Source organism: Balaenoptera ricei, chromosome 8 (genome assembly GCF_028023285.1).
Source record: "Balaenoptera ricei isolate mBalRic1 chromosome 8, mBalRic1.hap2, whole genome shotgun sequence".
Classification (NCBI taxonomy): domain Eukaryota; kingdom Metazoa; phylum Chordata; class Mammalia; order Artiodactyla; family Balaenopteridae; genus Balaenoptera; species Balaenoptera ricei.
Genome location: NC_082646.1, coordinates 63,648,899 through 63,671,222, shown reverse-complemented (window position 1 = coordinate 63,671,222; position 22,324 = coordinate 63,648,899). Strand labels below are relative to the sequence as shown.

Here is a 22,324-nt window from a genome sequence, read left to right as displayed (position 1 = left end):
TCAGATAAGAAATAAATGAAAAAGAAATGAAGGAAACAATAGCAAAGATCAATAAAACTAGAAGGTGGTTCTTTGAGAAGATAAACAAAATTGGTAAACCATTAGCCAGACTCATCAAGAAAAAACAGAGAAGACTCAAATCAATAGAATTAGAAATGAAACAGGAGAAGTAACAACTGATACTGTAGAAATACAAAGGATCATGAGAGATTATTAGAAGCAACTCTATGCCAATAAAATTTACAACCTGGAAGAAATGGACAAATTCTTAGAAAAGCACAACCTTCCAAGACTGAACCAGGAAAAAATAAAAATATAATCAGACCAATCACAAACACTGAAATTGAAATTGTGATTAAAAATCTTCCAACAAACAAAAGCCCAGGACCAGAGAGCTTCACAGGGGAATTCTATCAACATTTAGAGAAGAGCTAACACCTATCCTTCTCAAACTCTTCCAAAATATAGCAGAGGGAGGAACACTCCCAAACTCATTCTATGAGGCCACCATCAGCCTGATACCAAAACCAGACAAAGATGTCACAAAAAAAGAAAACTACAGTCCAATATCACTGATGAACATAGATGCAAAAATCCTCAACAAAATACTAGCAAACAGAATCCAACAGCACAGTAAAAGGATCATACACCATGATCAAGTGGGGATAATCCCATGAATGCAAGGATTCTTCAATATATGCAAATCAATCAATGTGATACACTATATTAACAAAGTGAAGGAGAAAAACCATACGATCATCTCTACAGAAAAAGCTGTAGACAAAATTCAACACCCATTTATGATAAAAAAAAAAAAACCTCCAGAAAGTAGGCATAGAGGGAACTTACCTCAACATAATAATGGCCATATATGACAAACCCATAGCCAACATCGTTCTCAATGGTGAAAAACTGAAACCATTTCCACTAAGATCAGGAACAAGAAAAGGATGCCCACTCTCACCACTATTATGCAACATCGTTTTGGAAGTGTTAGCCACAGCAATCAGAGAATAAAAAGAAATAAAAGGAATCCAAATTGAAAAAGAAGAAGTAAAGCTGTCACTGTTTGCAGATGACATGATACTATACATAGAGAATCCTAAACATGTCACCAGAAAACTACTAGAGTTAATCAATGAATTTGGTAAAGTTGCATGATACAAAATTAATGCACAGAAATCTCTTGCATTCCTATACACTAATGATGAAAAATCTGAAAGAGAAATTAAGGAAACACTCCCATTTACCATTGCAACAAAATGAATAAAATACCTAGGAATAAACCTACCTAAGGAGACAAAAGACCTATATGCAGTAAACTATAAGACACTAATGAAAGAAATTAAAGACGATACAAACAGATGGAGAGATATACCATGTTCTTGGATTGGAAAAATCAACATTATGAAAATGACTCTACTACTCAAAGCAATCTACAGATTCAATGCAATCCCTATCAAACTACCACTGGCATTTTTCACAGAACTAGAACAAAAAACTTCACAATTTGTATGGAAACACAAAAGACCCTGAATAGCCAAAGCAATCTTGAGAAAGAAAAATGGAGCTGGAGGAGTCAGGCTCCCAGACTTTAGACTATACTACAAAGTTACAATAATCAAGACAGTATGGTACTGGCACAAAAACAGAAATATAGATCAGTGGAACAAGACAGAAAGCCCAGATATAAACCCATGCACATATGGTCACCTTATCTTTGATAAAGGAGGCAAGAGTATACAATGGAGAAAAGGCAACCTCTTCAATAAGTGGTCCTGGGAAAACTGGACAGCTACATGTAAAAGAATGAAATTAGAACACTCCCTAACACCATACACAAAAATAAACTCAAAATGGATTAAAGACCTAAATGTAAGGCCAGACACTATCAAACTCTTAGAGAAAAACATAGGCAGAACACTCTATGACATAAATCACAGCACGATCCTTTTTAACCCACCTCCTAGAGAAAGGGAAAAAAAAACAAAAATAAACAAATAGGACCTAATGAAACGTAAAAGCTTTTGCACAACAAAGGAAACCATAAGCAAGACAAAAAGACAACCCTCAGAATGGGTGAAAATATTTGCAAACGAAGCAACTGACAAAGGATTAATCCCCAAAATACACAAGCAGCTCATGCAGCTCAATATCAAAAAAGCAAACAACCCAATCCAAAAATGGGCAGAAGACCTAAATAGACATTTCTCCAAAGATATACTGATTGGCAAGAAACACATGAAAGGATGCTCAACATCACTAATCATTAGAGAAATGCAAATCAAAACCACGATGAGGTATCACCTCACACCAGTCAGAATGGCCATCATCAAAATGTCTACACACAGTAAATGCTGGAAAGGGTGTGGAGAAAAGGGAACTCTCTTGCACTGTTGGTGGGAATGTAAATTGATACAGCCACTATGGAGAACAGTATGGAGGTTCCTTAAAAAACTAAAAATGGAATTACCATACAACCCAGCAATCCCACTCCTGGGCATATACCCTGAGAAAACCATAATTCAAAAAGAGTCATGTACCACAATGTTCACTGCAGCATTATTTACAATAGCCAGGACATGGAAGCAACATAAGTGTCCATTGACAGATGGATGGAAAAAGAAGATGTAGCACATATATACAATGGAATATTACTCAGCCATAAAAAGAAACTGAGTTGTTTGTAGTGAGGTAGATGGACCTAGAGACTGTCATACAGAGTGAAGTAAGTCAGAAAGAGAAAAATAAATACCATATGCTAACACATATATGGAATCTAAAAAAAAAAAAAAATGGTTCTGAAGAACCTAGGGGCAGGACAGGAATAAAGACACAGACATAGACAATGGACTTGAGGACATGGGGAGGGGGAAGGGTAAGCTGGGACGAAGTGAGAGAGTGGCATGGACATATATACACTACCAAATGTAAAATAGATAGCTAGTGGGAAGCAGCTGCATAGCACAGGGAGATCAGCTCAGTGCTTTGTGTCCACCTAAAGGGGTGGGATAGGGAGGGTGGGAGGGAGATGCGAGAGGGAGGAGATATGGGGATGTATGTATATGTATAGCTGATTCACTTTGTTATACAGCAGAAACTAACACACCATTGTAAAGCAATTATACTCCAGTAAATATGTTTAAAAATAAATCTTTGATAAAGGAGGCAAGAATATAAAATGGGAAAAAGACAGTCTCTTCAGTAAGTGGTGCTGGGAAAGTTGGACAGCTGCATGTAAATCAGTGAATTTAGAACACATCCTCACATCGTATACAAAAATAAACTCAAACTGCCTTAAAGATTTAAACATAAGGTATGCCAGCATAAACTCCTAGGAGAGAACATAGGCAAAATATTCTCTGACATAAATCATACCAATGTTTTCTTAGGTCAGTCCCCCAAGGCAAGAGAAATAAAAGCAAAAATAAACAAATGGGACCTAATCAAACTTACAAGATTTGCACAGCAAAGGAAACCATAAACAAAATGAAAAGACAACCTATGGAATGGGAGAAAATATTTTCAAACAATGCCTCTGACAAGGGCTTAATTTCCAAAATATACAAACAGCTCTTATAACTCAACAACAACAAAACAAACAACCCAAACAACAAAATGGGCAGAAGACCTAAATAGACGTTTCTCCAAAGAAGACATACAGATGGTCAATAGGTACATGAAAAGATGCTCATCATCACTAATTATTAGAGAAATGCAAATCAAAACTACAATGAGGTACCACCTCACACCAGTCAGAATGGCCATCATCAAAAAGTCTACAAATAACAAATGGTGGAGAGGGTTTGGAGAAAAGGGAACCCTCTTACACTGTTGGCAGGAATGTAAATTGGTGCAGCCACTATGGAAAACAGTGTGGAGGTTCCTCAAAAAACTAAAAATAGTGTTGCCAATGACCCAGCAATCCCACTCCTGGACATATATCCAGAGAAAAGTATAATTCGAAAAGGCACATTTACCCCTATGTTCATAGTAGCACTATTTACAATAGCCAAGATATGGAAACAATCTAAATGTCCATCAATGGATGAATGGATAAAGATGATGTGGTATATATACAATGGAATATTACTCAGCCATCAAAAAGAATGAAATAATGCCATTTGCAGCAACATGGATGGACCTAGAGCTTATCATACTAAGTGAAGTAAGTCAGAAAGAGAAAGACAAATATCATATGATATCACTTATATGTGGAATCTAAAATACAATACAAATCAACACGTCTATGAAACAAAAAAAGATTCACAGATATAGAGAACAGACTTGTGGTTGCCGAGGGAGGTGGGGGGGAGGGGAGGGAAGGAATGGGAGTTTGGGATTATCAGAGGCAAACTGTTTTATACAGGATGGATAAACAACAAGGTCATACTGTATAGCACAGGGAACTATAGTCAATATTCTCTGACGAACCATAATGGAAAAGAATATGAAAAAGAATATATATATACACACACATATATATATGTATGTATATATGTATGTGTATACATACATATATATGTGTGCGTATAACTGAGCCACTTTACTGTAAAGAAGAAATTAATGCAACATTGTAAATCAACTATACTTCAATAAAGTTTTTTTAAAAATGAAAATAAATAAAGACAAAGATTTTAGACCAAAAAATAGAAAAAAGTAATCAAACCAAGAGCTGGTTTCTTGAAAGGATAAAGATCAACAAACCTCTGGCCAGGCTCACCAAGAAGAAAAGACAGAGGACCCAAATAAACAAAATAAGAAATGAAAGAGGAGAAATAACAACCACTACCACAGAACTACAAAAAATTAAAAGAGAACACCATGAAAAATTATATGCCAACAAACCTGACAACCTAGAAGAAATGGACAAGTTTCTAGAAACATGTAGCCCACCAAAACTGAATCAAGAAGAAACAGATAATTTGAACAGACCAATTGCTAGAGGTAAAATTGAATCTGTAATTTTAGAAGGAAAAAAAAATTCCCTGCAAACAAAAGCCTAAGACTGGATGGTTTCACTGGGGAATTCTACCAAATATACAAAGAAGAACTTAAACCGATCCTGCTCAAACTCTTCCAAAAGATTGAAGAGGAGAGAACACTCCCAAAGTCATTCTATGAAGCCACCATGACCAAAACCAAACAAAGACACTACCAAAAAAAAAGGCCAATATCTTTGATGAATATAGATGCAAAAATTCTCAATAAAATATTAGCAAACTGAGTCCAACAACACATAAAAAGGATCATACACCACAACCAAGTTGGATTCATCCCAGGGTGACAAGGATGGTTCAACATATGCAAATCAATCAATGGGATACATACCACACCAACAAAAGAAAAGACAAAAACCACATGATCATCTCAATTAGATACAGAAAAAGCATTTCATAAAATTTAACATCCATTCGTGATAAAAACTCTCACCAAAGTGGGTATAGAAGGAATATACTGCAGCATAACAAAAGCTACTTATAACAAATCCACCACCAACATAATACTCAATGGTGAAATACTGAAAGCCTTCCTTCTAAAATCTGGAACAAGACAAGGATGCCCACTCTCACCACTGTTATTCAACATAGTGCTGGAAGACCTAGCCACATCAATCAGACAAGGAAAAGAAGTAAAAGGGATCCAAACTGGAAGGGAAGAGGTGAAGTTGTCATTATATGCAGATGACATGATACTATATATAGAAAACCCTGAAGACTCCACACAAAAACTACTAGAACTGACAAACAAATTCAGCAAGGTAGCAGGATGCAAGATTAACAAACAGAAATCTGTCACATTTCTTTACACTAACAATGAAATATCAAAAAGGGAAAGTAAAAAAAATCCCTTTTACAATCACACCAAAAAAAAAATATGTAGGAATAAACCTGACCAAGGAGGTTAAAGATTTGTATGCTAGGAACTAAAAAACATTGATAAAAGAAATTGAAGGTGATTTTTTAAATGGAAAGATATCCCATGTTCTTGGATTGGAAGAATTAATATTGTTAAAATGGCCATACTACCCAAAGCAATCTATAGATTTAATGTGATCCCCATCAAATTACCCATGACATTTTTCACCAAACTAGAGCAAATAATCCTAAAATTTATGTGAAACCATAAAAGACCCAGACTTACCAAAGCAATCCTGAGGGAAAAGAACAAAGCTGGAGGCATAACCCTCTCAGACTTCAGACAATACCACAAAGCAACAGTAAACAAAACAGTGTGGTACTGGCACAAAAATAGACATATGGATCAATGGAACAGAACAGAGAGCCAACACACCTATGGTCAATTAATCTTCAACAAAGGAGCAAGAATATACAGTGGAGAAAAGATAGTCTCTTCTGCAAGTGGTGTTGGGAAAGCTGGACAGCTACATGCAAATCAATGCAGTTCAGAACACTAACTCACACCATACACAAAAATAAACTCAAAATGGCTTAAAGACTTAAATATAAGACATGACACCATAAAACTCCTAGAAGAGAATATAGGCAAAACTTTCTCTGAAATAAATTGTAGCAATGTTTTCTTCGGTCAGTCTCCCAAGGCAATAGAAATAAAAGTAAAAATAAACAAATGAAACCTAATCAAATTTATGAGCTTTTGCACAGCAAAGGAAACCATAAAGAAAACAGAAAGACAGTCTATGGAATGGGAGAAGGTATATGCAAACAATGTGATGAAAAATGGCTTAATTTCCAAAATAAACAAATAGCTCATACAGCTCAATATCAAAAAAAACCCAAACAACCCAATCAAAAAAATGGGCAGAAGACATAAACAGACATCTCTCCAAAGAATATGTGTGGCCAATAATAGGCACATGAAAAAATGCTCAACATAGCTAATTATTAGAGAAATGAAATCAAAACTACAATGAGGTGTCACCTCACACCAGTCAGAATGGCCATCACCAAAAAGTCTACAAATGTTTTATGCTGGAGAGGATGTAGAGAAAAAGGAACCCTCCTACACTGTTGGTGGGAATGTAAATTGGTATAACCACTATGGGGAATGGTACAAACATTCCTTAAAAATCTAAAAATTTGGGATATGATCCAGCAATCCCACTCCTGGGCATATACCCAGACAAAAGTATAATTCAAAAAGGTATACGTACCCCTATGCTCATAGTAGCACTATTTACAATAGCCAAGATATAGAATCAACCTAAATGTCCATTGACAGATGAATGAATAAAGATGTAATATACAGATACACACACACACACAATGGAATACTATTCAGCCATTAAAAGGAATGAAATAATGTCATTTGCAGCAATATGAATGGACCTAGAAATTATCATACTAAGTGAAGTAATTCAAACAAAGATAAATATCATATGATATCACTTATATGTGTAACCTAAAAATATGATACAAATGAACTTATTTACAAAACAGAAACAGACTCACAGACATGGCAAACAAGCTTATGGTTACCAAAGGTGAATGGGAGGAGGGATAAATTAGGAGTTTGGGATTAGCAGATACAAACTACTATATATAAAATAGATTTTTTTTAAAAGTCCTACTATATAGAACATGGAACTATATTCAATATCTTGTGGTAAACTTTAATGGAAAAGAATATGAAATAGAATATGTATGTGTGTGTGTGTATAACTGAATCACTTTGCTGTACACCAGAAACAAACACAACATTGTAAATCAACTATATTTCAATTTAATAAATAAATAAAGGCAAATGGCTAAAGTGCACATTGCTGCAAACCTACCCAGCCTCCTGTGATATAAGTGTTCAGTCAGAATGATAGGGTTCACATCTCAAAAATATCAAGTAGATGACACCAATAAAATTAAGGGCTCTGTGAAACTATCACCCCAATCTATGCCATAAACATATCCATCATCTCCAAAAGTTTCCTCTTGCCTTTTTTATTTATTATTATTTTTTTATTTGATAGGAACACAAGATCTACCCTCTTAGAAAATTTTTAAGATACAATACAGTATTGTTAACAACAGGGACTATGCTATACAGTAGACCTCTTATCGCCAAACCCATCAAGTTGTACACACTAAATATGCACAGCTTTTAATATGCCAATCATACCTCAATAAACTGGCTTTTTTAAAAAAATGAATCAATAAAAAGAACTTCCCTCAGGAAGGAAGAAAAAAAAATAATAAAGACCTGAAAAATAGGAGCTGTTAATGCTGAAGGAATTCTTTTCATTGTCTCATGCATGGGAACGGCTCACCCATCATGCAGTTACTAAGTAGTGACATCAGAATGTGAAAATTAATATTTAAATCTTTACTAATCATACCTGATAGGGTTGGCAGTTTTAGAGATAGACATTTTGTAATGTCTAGGTGAAATGCTTTCTTAAAAAAACGATGGAATCTAGCAACAAATGTGGACTTTTTCCTCATGTGGGCTCTAATGCAGGCTCAGAAAGTGGACCTAACCATAATTTCAAATATCAATACTTAATCATAAGAAAATCTAAATGGACGGTGAGCAGCTTTCCTGGGCTTGGCAACACCAAACTTTCTCTCTAGCTCAAAGCAGAGACACACATGAAGACAACCAAGAGAAAACTGCCACTCCCTAAGGTGTAAATAGGTGCTAAATGAACTCAGCAGGTACAGTATTATCCTACGTGTTTCCCACCAACCACTCCCCTTTTCTATTTCTTGGTATATGCGCTGGTTAATATTAAACGTGGGAGAAGAGGGCTAGTATTAAGGTGAATATAGCTTACTTACACATAATATTCTTATTATACGTAACAGAATAGAAATATAGTTCTTCCTTAGGTTTGAAATGGAATGGGTCGGGGGTAGACTCCGGTGGGGAAAAGGATAGAAGTGCCTGCACAAATAGATATGCACACACATCCTCTCAGTGAGTCCCCTAGGCAAGGAGATGTTACAGTATATATGAGTATGAAATAGTTCAACTCTGATCAGGGCAACAAGAGGATTACCAAGATGATACTTCTATATGCTTTCCAATGAGCTCAGTTCCCCCAAAACTGTAATTATAGAAGCTGATGCTGCCCCACAAAAGGCTCAGTGGTAAGATCTGAAACATTCAGAAACCTCAAAAGTTAACTCCACCGCTAATCCTCCCCCAAGATCCAGGTTGACCCACAGGGGTTGTGTGCCACTGTGTCCTTCAGCTGCTCTACAAGACATCAACCCTTTTCTGCTGGAAGCGCTTTAGGAAGCCCTGACGGATCTGCTTAGACTTGGTGCAGTAGACAATGGGGTTCATGAAGGGCGGAACCAAGAAGCGCAGGTTGGCCGTAAGCACTGCCAGAGCAGGGTAGCTGTGCTTCTCTACTCGGTGCAACTCAGACAGCCCCAGTTTGGGCAAGTAAAAGATGAGAACAATGCAGAGGTGTGAGACACACGTGTTGAGTGCCTTTAGTCGTTTCCCAAGTGATGCAATGCTCAGCACAGTCCGTAGGATCAGGGCATAGGAGAGTATGATGAGGGAAGAGTTAAAGCCCAAAGAGAGGAGGATGGAGACCAGGCCCACCAGGCTGTTGACCTGAGTTTCCGAGCAGGCCAAACTCACAAGGTCACAGTGCAGGCAGTAACAGTGAGAGAGTACACTGATCTGGGGAAAGAGCAGACACCGCAGGAGGATGGGTCCTGGGAGATTGAGCAGGACGGCCCTCACCAGGATGGCAGGCCCCACTTTGGCCATGGCTGAGTGGGTAAGAACTGAGGCATAGTGCAGAGGGTCCCGGATGGCAACAAGGCGATCAAAGGCCATGGCCAGCAGCACACCAGATTCCACATAGGTGAAGGCGTGGAGGAAGAACATCTGTGCCACACAAAGATTGAAGGGCAGCTCACAAACACCCAGCCAGAAGAGCTGCACCATGGTGGGGAAGGTGGAGGCACAGAGGCCCAGATCAGAGGCTGCCAGCATGGACAGGAAGATGTACATGGGTTCGTGTAAGGCTGGATCTGTGCGGATCAGGAAGAGGATGATACGCTTACCCAGGACGGAAACCACACAGATGAGGTTGATGGGGATGGAAACCCAATGATGAGAAGCTCCCAGACCTGGGAAGCCAGTGAGGAGGAAGGTAGAATGACCAGAAGTGCTGGTGTTGCAGGAAAACATAGTGATTCCAGGAGGGAGCTGTCCACCCTATATGTAAGAAGCATTCATTCATTTGATCATCACTTATAAAGTCCCTACCAAGTACTAAGGGCTGGAAAGGAAGAGCTGCCCCATCACCCTTTCTCAGGCCATGAGAGAAAACTCATTCCTCTGAGGAGCTCCATTCCCTCCATTTTCTGTATAATTTAATCTTCTCCTTGAATAAAGTGATATTGAATAAATTTTATGAGCTAATCTCTGCTTATTGCTTTAGCCGCTCAGTATCTATTCTCTCTTTGGCCTAAACAACCTCCTTTCTCACTTAAGCTATACCCAAAAGCCTATCTCCAGACCGTATTCTCAAAATAAATAATGAAGAAGGGAGAATAATTTTCTGTTTAAATTTAGTATGATGTTAGGAACAAGCAGTTTAGACTCCATTTCTATGTATTCTTAGAGACAGGTTTTCCATAGTGTGACCTACCTGTTAACAAAAGAGACACATTCAAACAAATGATGTATTTTCAAAACCACCCTCTGGGGAGGCTGGTTGTTTTTTCCTCTGGTGCTGTTAAAGAACCAACATTTTCTGTGTTTCTTTTCTGGAAAAGCCTTTGGAGCGCAAAGGTTCTTTCCAATGTGCTCAACAGTGACAAATTTCTCTCCCGTGAAGGTGGGTTGGCCTAGAGGAAGTACTCAAGAGTTCTCTGAAGCTACATCTGGTAAACAAGACGGGAACTGAGATGAATTCACTTTTGTTAAACTCCTTCTTACCCAGTCCCACCTCCACCTCACTGGCTGCTTAAACTTGTACATTTTCTTCTGACCTTGCCTTTGAGACAGTCCTATGGCCATGGGCTTAATTAGAAGGCACTTTTCTCTTAAATATCTTTTTTCTTCATCCCTCTTATCATAAAAGCTGTTACAACAGCACCAAGTGCTTTGAAGCTCTCCAGAGCTGGGGGCTGGAGGGTGAGGCTGACAGGTCTTGAGGGACAGCACCTACAGAGCCAGGCAGAGAATCACGAGATTCCAGAACCCCAGGGTTAATAACATTTAGCAAGGAGCCCAGAGTGTAGTGTGCAAGCTCATATATTCCCATTACTTCACATAACACTTTTGGGCTGCAAAGCCTCCCCAACTTCTTTCCTCTGCAATGGGAAAGTTGGTCTCCATTTGTCTATTAAGTATCTTCACATTGGTGTGCATTGGTGTACGTTGTAAATTGGACGTCCAGCAGAACCACAAATTATAATTCCCCTTTCCCCCAAGTTCACCCTCTAAGACCTGTTGGGCCTTCCTCCCTTTCCTGTTATCCATGAAAACTCCAGGAAAAAAAAAAACAAAAACTAGAATCTCTTTTCACTCTGTAATACATTCCCCAAGTCAACTTTGAACTATCCCCTCCTTTCAGATCCCAATGAAAATAATCTAGCCAAAATCACCATCATTTCCCCTGATATTATAACAGCCTCCTAACTATCCCACTTTCTTCAGTCTTTCTGTATTCTGATTCATCTTCTAAATTTCCATTCAAATCATGATCAGAATACTGAAGAAAAGGCAGGCATGGACATTGAAATGAGTATGAGCCTGGGGAGGAAACACAGTGATCATATTTGTTTCAGGAATATATCTCGTACCATAACTTTGTTTAATGATCCTCACTGGTCCCTGATGCTGCAGGATCAGGTATAAGCAAGATCTTTATACTGGGTCCAGAAGAGGAAGGACCTTGTTCATCTGACGTCTGTAGCCTATACAGTCACCTCTCCCCTAAGCCTTATAAATGCTACTCATAAGCTATCATTCTACTCATCAAACTTACCATATTTGATCATTCTTAAAATGTCTTTTTTGTTGAAATATAAAATACACATAGAAAAGCCTACCTCTCCTAAATGTAAAACTTGATGAATTTCCTCAAAGTGAGCACACCCGTGTAACAAGCACCCAGATCAAGAAACAGAATATTGTCAGCCTCCCAGAATTCCCTTGTTACCCCTTCCAGTCACTCCATCCTCTCAATGATAACCACTATCCTGATTTTGCCTGTATATATCATGCAGTATCTATATATATACTCTTTTCTGTCTGCCTCCCTCCACTCAACTTTATGTCTATTTATTGAAGGAATGAATAGATGGTTTGATTTATGTTTTACAATCACCGTCTTACTAAACTGACTTTCCATTATGTGTCAAGAACTGTGCCAGGAAAGAGCATATAGCAATGAAAGCTCACATAAAGCAGGAGTCCCCTAAAGGAATGTGCTTATTTGTTCCAATATGAGCATGTGCGATTCCACCAACTGGTTTCTGATAATGATTATTCACAATGATAGTAAGAGTAATTGCTATCATCTATTGACTATGTTCAGACACTGAGTAAGGATGTTCCCTACCATCTTCACAGTAAGGAGCTGAGTCTCAGGCTGAATAACTTGCTGCAAGCCAAAGTGAATGATCCTGATCTCAGCTCAGCCCTGATTCTCAAGGCCATGTGCTATCACAAAGCTCTGAAACATTTCCCAAACTGTCAGGCAAGACATACATTATCTGATAGGCCAGAGTCCAAATGGAAAGGCTTTTTCTCCAGATGCAACTTAACCCATACAAAAATAGCAGCTTGAGGCCCACCTGAGAGCAATGTTTTCACGGACTGTCATTCCATATGGCATCATATAGTTTTGCACAAAGCTTCTGTCCACAGCAGAGTAAAATGACAACCAAGTGCCCACAATCCCACCTGAAAAATAGAACGGCCTTCTCAAGCATTTGGACCTTCTCAAGCATTTGGACATCCTCTTTCTTTGTGGTCCCTAGAGATCCCTGCATCACTGTGCTGGAGTTAAATCCACCTTTCCTTACCCGATTTTTTCCCCTTTTTGCCAGGTCCCTTGGTTTCTGACACTTCTTCAGGGTCCTAAGTTTATCTTTTTTTACTAAATAATAGTAAGAGTCAGAAAACAACACATTTGTCTTTTATAAATGTTCTCTACACATATGCTTACTTAATCCTCTGACCCTGTGGGATATTTTCCCATTTTCTGATGAAGAAATTGGGTCTCAGAGAGGCTAAGTAACTTTCCCAAGGTCATGATGTTAGGTGATAGATCCAGGATTTAAATCCAAGCTGGCCTAAAGACAAAGGCTATTTGCTTAACTGCTTCATATAAGAAAAAGCAATTCTGGCACTTTGTGGTTATTAGATCCTTTGTCCTCCGGATAATTTAAAGGCCAGTTTTTCTGTCCCCTCCCTCCAACCCCATCTCCCTTTAAAGCAGATGCAGAGGTTTGAGACCAGAGTGAAGTCATACGCTAAGAGAAGTGGCCTTCAAACCAGTCCAGCCAGGCCTCTCTGCTTCCATCACTCCCAGTTCTTCCAACCTTTCCACACAGGTTGTGGCTCATCGTCTGAATGCAATGGCCAAGTTACCTTGCACAGCCCACCTGCACCCAAGAATTCGGCGGTGTGTCATACAAGGGAGGCTGCATCCTCCTCCCCCGTTCTAATGCTGCAGGGTGACAAGGAGTTCACCAAAAAGTTGTGCCCTTATCATGTAAAAAAAAAAAAAACAAAGAACAATAACACTGACTTCACAGAGTGGTTGTGAACGTGGGAAAGACTATAAACTGTTTAGCACACCGTAGGCATTTATTAAAATGTAACAATAAGCAGAGACACCTAGGATTTTCACGCCCCTTATCTCATGACGTCCCCCTCTTTCCAAAGCCTGTGAGTGGCGTCATCCCCTTTCCGTAGATGAGGAAATAGAGCCTCAGAGATGAGGAAACCTGGCAGTGACCCCATTAAGAGGAAGCAGAAGAGACTGGCTTCAAGAACATCCCATTTGACTCCAAAGCTCATGCATCTGTCCATCCCTCAGCACTCTCCTCTCTAAAATCTTTGAAAATAATATTTGTCTCTTGAAATCAATATAGAGATCGAGAATACATGCAAAGCACTTAGCATAGTGCCTGGCACATAATAAGCGCTTAAAAATAATAATGCTTGATATTTATCAAGTATTTACTGCCTTATGAGGTAGGAATCATTTCCATTCCCATTCTGCATATAGGAAAACTGAGGCACCAAGTGGCTGAATAACTTGCCTGAGATCATGAAGTAAGAAAGTGGATGAGCCAGGGTTTAAATCTAAGCAGTCAGATTCCAGATCCCACATTCTTTTTTTTTCCTCTAATTTCTATTTATTTTAATTTTTATTTTATATTGGAATGTAGTTGATTTACAATGCTGTGTTAGTTTCAGGTGTACAGCAAAGTGATTCAGTTATACATATACATATACTATTCCTTTTCAAATTCTTTTCCTATTTAGTTTATTACAGAATATTGAGTCAAGTTCCCTGTGCTGTACTTCAGAGCCTACATTCTTAAGCACTGTGTTATGCTGCCTCTGTCTGCTAGCTATGATGGTTATTAATATTATGAAAGCTGCAAATTCTCATCCCCAAAGAAGATGAAATAGGATTACAGATTTATAAGATCTCATTTACCACTCCTACCTCCTCCCTGACTGCTTATATGCATCAATCCTTGAAGTTCTAAGACTATAAGGGGCCCACATGCTTACTGACAATTTCTGTATTGCACACTGCATGAGTTTAGTTACAGGCTTATGGCTTAGGAAGAAGAATGTTCTCCTCAAAGAAGTAATCTCCTGAGAGAGCAAAAGAAAAACGTGATAAAACTATATGCGGAAGGAAACAATGAAAGAAAGAAAGAGATGGAGAGAGAGAATCAATGCATAGCAGAGCCTTTCAAGGATGAGTGAAAAAAATTAAACTACACTCTCTGCCCCTCCACCATTTTACTCATCCAGGTTCCAGAAGACCAGGAATAGTGCAAAGATTATATTTATCTAATCAAGGAAGTCTGTCCCCAGATGGCTCAAGGCCAAATTATGAGCCACCAAAAAGAAATGACCCAGCTTAGAGAAAGTTAGAGACCCTCTTCCCACAAGAAGATTCCTATGGCAACTAATGCCCAAGGGGATGTAAGGCTTTAAGCCTCTGGATTTGCCAGCTGAGTCCTGGGACTGAAGAAGCCCCAGGCCTAGGGCCAAAAGGGAGGTTACAGAAAAATAGGCCCTGACACTGCAGTCCTAGCCTAGCAAAAACTATCGGGAGATGGGGATCCAAGTTTTCCCCAAGCCCTTGATACTGTTGTGCTTTAGCCAAAATTAGCTCTAATACTTCTCTGCTCGGCAATAAGCTTAGCACAAACCTGTCTAGGTCGGGTACCTGTAACTGGGAAGCCACTACCTGTCTCCAGGGGCTCCAGCTCCTCAGAAACAACTCAGACCCCCTCCATCTCCTGCTGCTTTCTAGAAGTTTGAAGCTTTATTATGTTCTAGGGCTGAAGAAGGAATGTGTGGAGAGATGTCCACCCCACACTACATATAAACTAAGAGATGCTCAGAGGCCACTACTTTAATACAAGATTTAAATCCTGAAAGTTATCAGTGAAATTGCAGTGAAATCTGAGTAAAGGAATAAAATTGGAATTCCTCTAAAAGTCTTAGTTTGTTTATAGATTTGGGATCCATATAGAGAAGAAAAATCATATTAAATAAATCTGATCCCATCAGTCTTTTAAAAATTCTTTTCTTTACTTGATCTCTTTAAATGTTTTCAAACAGGAGACCCCCTTCAAATCTGACTATATAAGTGTTGCCTCATTTCAAAAGCTGTCAACCAAAATCCTTGATTAGATTTAACTGGTGAAGCCTGGTTATTTAGGAAGAGATGCCAGGGTCTGGAATGGATCAAGAATGTCTCTAGTACTGAATAATATTTAAGTTAAAATGATAGCTAGGTAGATAGGTAAGTAGGTAGATAGGTAGAATCAATCTGGTTTAGAGGCCTGTTTGTGTAAATCACCAGAACCTGTGAAGATGCTGTAACACAGCCTTCTATGATTCTCCCTCCAGGATTAACAAAGATAAATCTGCTAAGGATGTCTGATATGTCTGTAAATGTGATATTTCTTTAACTTCCTTGAATGTCTTAAATAGCATGAATAATGGATGTTCTATTAAAATCGTGAGTCTCCTCACTTTAGCATTTCAGAGGTTCGGATAGGTTGGCATCTTACATATATCTTATCCAGCGTAGGCAGTACAGAGTAGAAGTATGTGCTCTAGACCCAGACAGCCTGAGTTTAAACCCTGGCTTTACTACTGATTAACTATATGACCATGGGCAAATTTCTAAACACTTCTCTGTCCTAACGTTCTCACCTGTAAAAGGGAAATTTCTCGCACTGAGTTGCACTGAGGTTAAATAAGGTCACCAAGAATTCCTAATCCCTTAATGCACGTTAACTCTGATCAGCTGTTACAGAGCTACCAGCCTTCTCACCCTGAGTTAGCTGAGGATGAGCTAGAAAGTGAGCCTTCTATGCCTGCCACAACTTGTCAGAATATGCTGCCTAAGGGGAGGTTTGCTCACGCAGCTGGACCCCAAATTAAGGCAGAGTCTATCCTTTATGACTATCTTTGCCCCATAATCAGAAGCCCCACAGTAGGCTGCAGGAAACCTGCCAGTTTCAGCCTGTGCAAGGAGCAGCCCCTGCAGGGGAATCTGGGGAATCAGGAGCTTGTTGTGTCAGTTTGGCTAGTTGGTTGAAGACTGAGAAGGGTCAGTGTTTCCTTTTATCATGAGGTGACCATGTTTCTCAGCAAGGAACTGTCAAGCTCAGAAAGGACGTTGATGTGATAAGAACTCATTACTGATGCCCACCCAAGCCCATTATGTTATAAGGAGGATCGGCAAAGGCCTTGAGGTAACTCTCACCTCTCAGGTTATGGGAAGACCTGGAGGGTAGTTGCCTGCCCTGAGCAGAGACCATTTAGTGCTGCCCAGAGGCAGAAATGCTGGTGTAGGGCAGTGGTGCAAGGCCTCCAGGCTCAGTGCCCTCACCCCAGGCCCCAGCTCTGACACCCCGGTCCCGGCACTCACCATGGCTCCAGAGCTTGCGTCTCCTCTCATCTGAACCGGTGTTTGTGAAAAGCATTTTCTGCTGTGTCAATAAAGACCAGTACTTTATAATCCTCCTGATGGAGGGAGGGAAATAACAGGTCTGCTGAGATCTGCGTGCAAATCCAAGAGATTTTCATAGTTGAACTTCCTGAACCCCCTGAGTGCTGGGCCAGGCAGCCATGGGACTTGAAGGAAGTAGCAAGCAGTACCTCCTGATGATTTCTCACAGGGGCCGCCAGAAGGAGACTAAAGTGCGCCTGCTCCTTCCCAAAGAGCCAGCCCCTGAATAGCCCAGCGATAAACGGAGGCAGGTGAGGACTACGCGGATGGTTCTGAGACAGGCTGGAACCTGGGGCCCTTTGCTGCAGCGCTGCAGTGCTTGCACCTGGACACACCTCTCCTCAAGCAACAAAATACAAAGAAACTGTACGGGACTAAAAATAACTGCGTGCATGCCCAGATGGGGCAAATTCTGGACCCAAAAGTTACAAAGAGACCAAAAAAACCCAATTGCCACTTTTGAAGAGCCTAGAGCAAAAACAGGGGGTCGGGAGCAAAAGCAGGGTACTGAGCATGCCCCCTGCACACACCACCTAAGCAGTGGGCAAAACACCTAAGCCACCCCTCTGGCGTGACCCCTGGACACATCCCTACCCTCACCCCATATAAGGAACAAACGTGCCCCCCCCTTCAGGGAGCAAGCAAGGGAACCTGTTGTTTGTTCTCACTCCCCCCTACTGCAGCAGGGGCCCCAATAAAGCCTTGCTTGAATTTCTTGTCTCGCTTCTAGTCAATTTCTATTGATTGGGGAAGGCCAAGAACCCTGGTCGGTAATAGTTAGAGACTGGGACGTAGTCTGTCCTCCTGGGGCAACAGAGGCTGCAAGGAATTTCCATTTCTAGAGAGAATGAGACATCAGGCATGTAACCAAAGAGACACGTGTAAGTGCTTTAAACATGGAGAGTGTGTTGGAAAGGAGAAAAGTTTTCTATCTAACTTTATGCCTGTACCTAGGGAATGAAGGTGGTTGAAAACAGTTATAATGATGAAACAATATCTCTCACCTGTTAATACCCTCAGGGATCATACATCAAGCATGATGTAGAAAAGCTGTGATCTATTTCTGGTTCTGTCACTCATCAACTGTGTGATAATGAGCGAATGACTTTAACTCCTTGAACCTTTCATGGTTCACTTGTAAACCGGGAATAATGATTATTTCATGGGATCATGGTTAGAATTATATTACAATAGAAAGGCACTCAGAAAGGAACTTGACACATCATATAAGCTCCATACATACTCCCTTTTCCTTTCCAATAGGAAATTGAGAACAGGCTTCAGTAATCTGCTTGGACTCTTCTGCATTGTCCATCCATATGCCACACTTCCTCCACCACTCAGAGTCAGAGTTTTGACTCTTTTAAAATAAACTTTTTCTTGGGATAAATTTAGATTTACGGAAAAGTTAAAAAGATAGTGTAGAGAATTTCTGTATACCCTTCACCCAGTTTTCTTAATGTTAACATAATACATAAACATGGTACATTTGTCAAAACCAAGGGACTAATATTGGTACATTACTATCAACTAAAGTTCAGATTTTATTTGGATTTCACCAGTTTTCTCACTAGTGTCTGTTTTCTGTCTGTTCCACGATTCAATGTAGGTACTATATCCCAATTAGTCATCATGTCTCCTTAGTCTCTTCTGGTCTGTGATGGTTTCTCAATTTTTCCTTGGTTTTCATGACCTTGAGAATCTTGAGAAAGTTGGTCAGTTATTTTGTAGAAAAGCCATCCTCTCTTCCTTTCTCTCTAGCATGAAAAGAAGACAATGTAGAGATGTCAGGCTACACTGCAGGATGTCCTGACACCTCTTTTTTTAAATTTATTTTTATTTTTATTTCTTATACAATTTTTAAAGGTTACTTTCCATTTACAGTTATTACGAAATATTGTCTATATTCCCTGTGTTGTACAATACATTCTTGAGGCTGTCTTACACCCGATGGTTTGCAAGCTCCACTCCCCCACCCCTATATCTCCCATCCACGCCCACTGATAACCACTGTTTGTTCTCTATATCTGTGAGTCCTAACTCCTCTTTATTCCACTCCAGGTTCCAGTGTTTCCTGCAGATTAGGGAACAGGATATTTCCAGGTTCTGTCTGCTTGAGGCTATTAGCAGTTCCTGGGGTTTTCCAGGTGGTTCTTTCAACCAGGAGACCAATCTCTCTGTCCTCCATGGGCCACACCCCAATATAAGCCTTCCTATACCTATTACACACCATTTTCTCATTCATTGAAATTTTAGAAATTTTGGAGTTTCTTATATTTCAGTTTCTAGGGATAAAGAGATCATTTTTTAATGAATTCTTAACTGTTTGTTGAAGTACTGACATCTCTCTGATGCAATATTTTCTTTAGCTTTTCCAGCACCTAATTCTAGGATGTTTTCTTTGCCTTACAAGTAATAAATATGGCTAATGCAAGGGTCAGCTCTCAAATCAGGGATGGGATAAAGAATGATAAATGGAAGTAGGCAGGTGAAACTTAAGTGTAATTCTATCTTCTTATGAGAGACTGCTCCCCATTCTACTCATTCTAAAATCTAAATTATCCAATATTATTTGAAATGGTTCACAAACTTGGGGTCCCTTTATTCACTGTGCTTTACCCAGAGATTAGAAAGGCATCAATCCTATCCTCTAGTAGCTTATGCCTCAAAAAAAGAGTAAATGTGTGTAAAAACTAAACTGGTATATTACTCTCTCCTTTAGTAGACAAGGAGGAATAGGGAAGGTTTTATATAAAAGAGGATTGGTGTTTGAGTTGAGACTTTAAGGATACGTTGGCCTTAAATACATAAAAACAAAAGGCTTGCCTGGATTATAGTTAAGATCATTGTATATGGCATCAAGCAGAACTTAAACTCCTGACTTTTAAACTAGGTACCTTGTGCCAGGTACCTAGACTCTAAATGCATCAGCATCCACTCTATAAAACTGAAATGATAAGACTATCTAGAGAGTTATAAATAAGATGATATGTATAAAACACCGAGCCAGTCATTTGCATGTTTGCTCTCAAATATATCCCTTCTCCCTCTTTATTGCAAGAGGTTAATTCCTGAATGCTGGGTTTCCCAGGCTCCCTTGTGATCTGGTTTCTAACTGGGCTTAGGCATTGCAAATATTGGAGGAAGATTGACCAGATCCTCTAGATGAACCTGAGGTATGATTAAATTAGTGACCTTTATTCAGCAGGCAGTGAGGGTAAGAAAAAAGAGAAGCAAGACAATCAGCCTTGGGGGAAAGGGAAGTGAGGAAAGGAAAAAACGCAAAACAATGCAATTCAATGCATTATCGCACTGGATAATGATTCATAATGAGTTTCAAAAAAGACCTGACAAGCTCCTTGGCCAGTGGGTTTGCTCATCAGAACGGCAAGAAGGAGCCTCATCTAGAAGTAGTCCATGGGAGAGAAAGGAAGGGAATTTATCAGTCCCAGTCTCTCTATCTCTCTTTTCAACATTCACCTCATGGAGAACTAACTCCCTGCACTTTTTGCTTGTGGCATTTGCCTATAACCGCTGCTCAGAAATCTGGATCCCATGCCCTGCAGCGTGATGTCTCATCCAAATCCGAAAGTGTGTGTATGGAGTGGTAACCCAGCACTGGTAGGGTGCTAAGAGAATAAGAGGGGGTTCAAGAGAATCTGATATGGTGCACAAGATTAGTATCCAATACATATCATCCTGCAAGACAATGGTGAAGGAAAATCTTCCCAATGGACAGAACTTGAAGCAGGGGGTTGTCTGCTTTGCTTGAAAAAAAAAAAAGATGAATTGATGTAGATGATGTATATATACCACCTTGACTGTGTCTTACAGGTTGGCCTGTGGTCCAGGGCTGAAAAAAAAAAAGATTCAAAGATTGATAACAAAGAGTTATGGATAGAAGTATGCATTGAACGTCTAGGAAAGGGTCCAGAGAGAAAATATTTTTGTCCCATGTGAATACACACCAGAGGACATACAACACAGAGAAGGCACTCAATAATCAGGTAAATAAGATGACCCATCCTGTGGATGTTGATCAGCCTCTTCCCAGTCACATGTTGCTTGTTCAGTGGGCTCTTATACAAGTGTCTTTATCAGTAGTGGTAAACAGATAGCTTGAGGAGAATCCCATGCTCAGGCAGAGATTATATCCCTGCTGCTACTGACACTTGCACCTAAAAGGCCAACTCTGAAGCCTGATTTTTCCCTACTTCTAAGAGAATCTGGACAGTCTTCTAGTGGAATGTTAATTACATTGAACCGACAGCAATTTGTCCTCACAAAATAGGTACTGTTCCAGAGACAGATTCATTTTCCATCTTACATTGCTTCTGCCAGCACCACCATTTTTAGACTTATACCATCTGTGTATCCAACAATATCACCTGCAACCAAGGAACTGATTTTACAGTCCAAGAATTCTGATAATGGGATTGCCCTGTGGAATGCAGTGGTCTGACAATGTACACCATCAGCCAGAAAAAGTTGGCCCAATAAAACTCTGGGATGTACTGCTGAAGGCTCAGGTATGGCAGCAATTTGGAAACCCCACCCTATGATATAGGAAGGTTGTCCCATAAATTCTGGTACATGCTTAAAATCAACAACTAATATGTGATGGCATTTTTTTATATCCATTATAAACACACTCTTCAGAGAATCAAGAAGGGAGGTGGATGTGGCCCCTATTACCATCAAACTAGTAATATTTACAGAACATTTTCTCTCCACACCCCGCCCCACCAACATAGGGCTCAGCACTGTTCGAAAGGTCTAGTAAAGAAAGGAGAAGCTCTTCCACCAGAGTAAGAAAATCTATTCTAATAACTAGGAATTTGCCACTATCCCCTGGCTCTTTGGGGCTTCTTCAGCCACTGAAGGAATAGAGGATGGGGTTTCTATACTAGCTGGAATGACTCATCCCTATTACCAAGACAACTTGAGTTGCTGGTACATAATGGGGGCAAGGAGGACTATGCCTAAAACCTAAAATATGCATTGGAGAGATTCCTAGTTACCATTGTCCAGTAACAATGGCCAATGCATTAAAGACAGGAGCATTGATATTGAACCTTCAGGAATGAAGATTTGGGTCACCTTACTAGGAAAAGAACACTGAAGTACTAAAGTGCTGGCAGTGAATGAGGA

General features: G+C 39.7%; 1 protein-coding gene across 1 annotated transcript; it reads right to left on the bottom strand.

The window, feature by feature from the left end:
* Window positions 1-9,174: 9,174 nt before the first annotated feature.
* Window positions 9,175-10,128, bottom strand: LOC132370164 (olfactory receptor 51H1-like). Its single transcript, XM_059929909.1, has one exon. The coding sequence runs from the start codon at window positions 10,126-10,128 to the stop codon at window positions 9,175-9,177; it is 954 nt and encodes a 317-aa protein (XP_059785892.1).
* Window positions 10,129-22,324: the final 12,196 nt, after the last annotated feature.

Excerpts from the sequence above, each read along its gene's own strand:
- LOC132370164 (XM_059929909.1), bottom strand. The coding sequence starts at position 10,128 with ATGTTTTCCTGCAACACCAGCACTTCTGGTCATTCTACCTTCCTCCTC.